The 1730-nt window shown below is 42.5% G+C and overlaps 1 protein-coding gene across 1 annotated transcript; it reads left to right on the top strand.

Annotated features, from left to right (window-relative positions):
• Positions 1–1333, top strand: LOC116845741. The gene is made up of 2 exons (XM_032818788.1): positions 1–273; positions 460–1333. The coding sequence occupies exons 1-2, from the start codon at positions 15–17 to the stop codon at positions 552–554; spliced, it is 354 nt and encodes a 117-aa protein (XP_032674679.1). The 5' UTR covers positions 1–14; the 3' UTR covers positions 555–1333.
• Positions 1334–1730: the final 397 nt, after the last annotated feature.

Raw genomic sequence — 1730 nt, 5'->3', positions numbered from 1 at the left:
TTTCACTCAGGGATATGGAAATTATACGTACACTTTTCTATCGCGTGCGTACATTCTCAGGTTTGACTAAAATGATACGTACGTATTTGTATCGCGCGCGTATTTCTCAGGTACCGACTCAAAGTACGGAAATGGTACGTATACCAACGCCATCTGATATATCATTTCTGTTTCGATCTTTTTCCGGTAGCCGAGTAGCGTGGGTACAGTCCATTAATGTTGTGACGAGCAGTGACGAGGCAGATCGATTGATCGATCTAATTAATATCAAAGGTAATCCTTTTTCTTCCTTAATTTTAATTCCATAAAATATTGAATAAAGTTAGCGAAACAATTTTTACATATAAATTACATAATATTTCTTAATATTTCGTAGAAATTTTTATACAAATATTCTGATAAAGAGTTTGAGGTTATCCTTGATTGCAAAGCCGCATAGCATTTGCTTATTGGTTTTAGGTGAGGATGCTGTGCGCGCTTGCAGTGAGCGCATAGAAGCCGGCTTAGCTCCGCGGGGATCACTGGGAGACGGGTGTGGTGCGTCAATGAGTTGACTTCGTTGTCCCAATTAACAATTTATTGAAAGAGAGACTTCCGGATCGGTCGTCGCTGTTGGTCGCACCTTCCGTCCTCGCTGGGCGGACGCGCTCGAATCGTCGAACAATGTTTTTTGTCGCAGAGAGGTCTTCGCGGACGGAAGACTTCGGAGGTCGCTTTCGCGATACAAGAATTGAGAGCCTGACTCGCTCCGGTCGGCAGCTTTAGACTTCGCGAAACTGAGATGCGCCTGATGAGACGTCAAACGTTTTAACTTGAGAGAGTGTCGCACGAGTTAGATCGCCCGTTATAGCGAGACGGAGCTTTTATCTCCGCAGTTTCAAAGCTGGCGATCGGTGATTGGTTCGGCCTCGCGACACATCGAGATGACTTTCCTTTTTCGTTGTTGATTTATTAGAGCTTTGATTTCGCGATCCGAATTTAGATTGCCATAGCAACCAGCTAGCAAACAAAATAGATCGAAGAGTCGCGAGACCGAATGTTTACCGGCGACGCGGGTCACAGGTAGCACGTACAGAAATCTGTATATCATCGACTTCTCGAAAATTCTAAATAGAATCTTCGAGAAGCCTAGGTCGATCGATTCGAGGGAATCGCGAACGGCGACAAGATTTTAGTAAAATATGAGGCGAGTCCCGAACAGATGCCATTAGCAGTAAAGGTTCCTAGTGTAAGATTCTCTACTATCTCTGGCTCCCATCGACTCCAAGTAGTTGAAAGCGTCGCTCACCGACGGCCGAGAACGCCGCAAAGGCGATAATCGCAATCAATTAGTGTTTATAAAAGTATTATTAGTATTAGTGTTATTTGTGTTTATAAAAGTCTGTTATAAATAATCTCAATAAAAGAATATATTATTCATTTGTAAATGAATTTATGTTAATAAAAACGAATTTATAATGAAATAAAAATGTCCAATTAATAACCTAACTTAACCTATATATGCGCGCGCGCCTAGCTGCACATGTATGTGTGCATCTATACGTGATGTATTGAAACCTTCCCGTTTTCATTCCGTCCTGAGACTGCCGACATCGCTGCGAACGTTCGCACGACATTCGCAGCGAAATTCTATAGTAGCTGCTACCCCAGACATATGGACGTACTCAGAACGTACTCAGTCGATCGCAGTACATATGAGAACATTCTGAGATGATTGCAATATACGCATT

Source organism: Odontomachus brunneus, unplaced genomic scaffold (genome assembly GCF_010583005.1).
Source record: "Odontomachus brunneus isolate Ranch 3 - 2012 unplaced genomic scaffold, Obru_v1 Obru_scaffold_057, whole genome shotgun sequence".
NCBI lineage: Eukaryota > Metazoa > Arthropoda > Insecta > Hymenoptera > Formicidae > Odontomachus > Odontomachus brunneus.
This window is presented reverse-complemented; position numbering and strand designations above follow the sequence as displayed.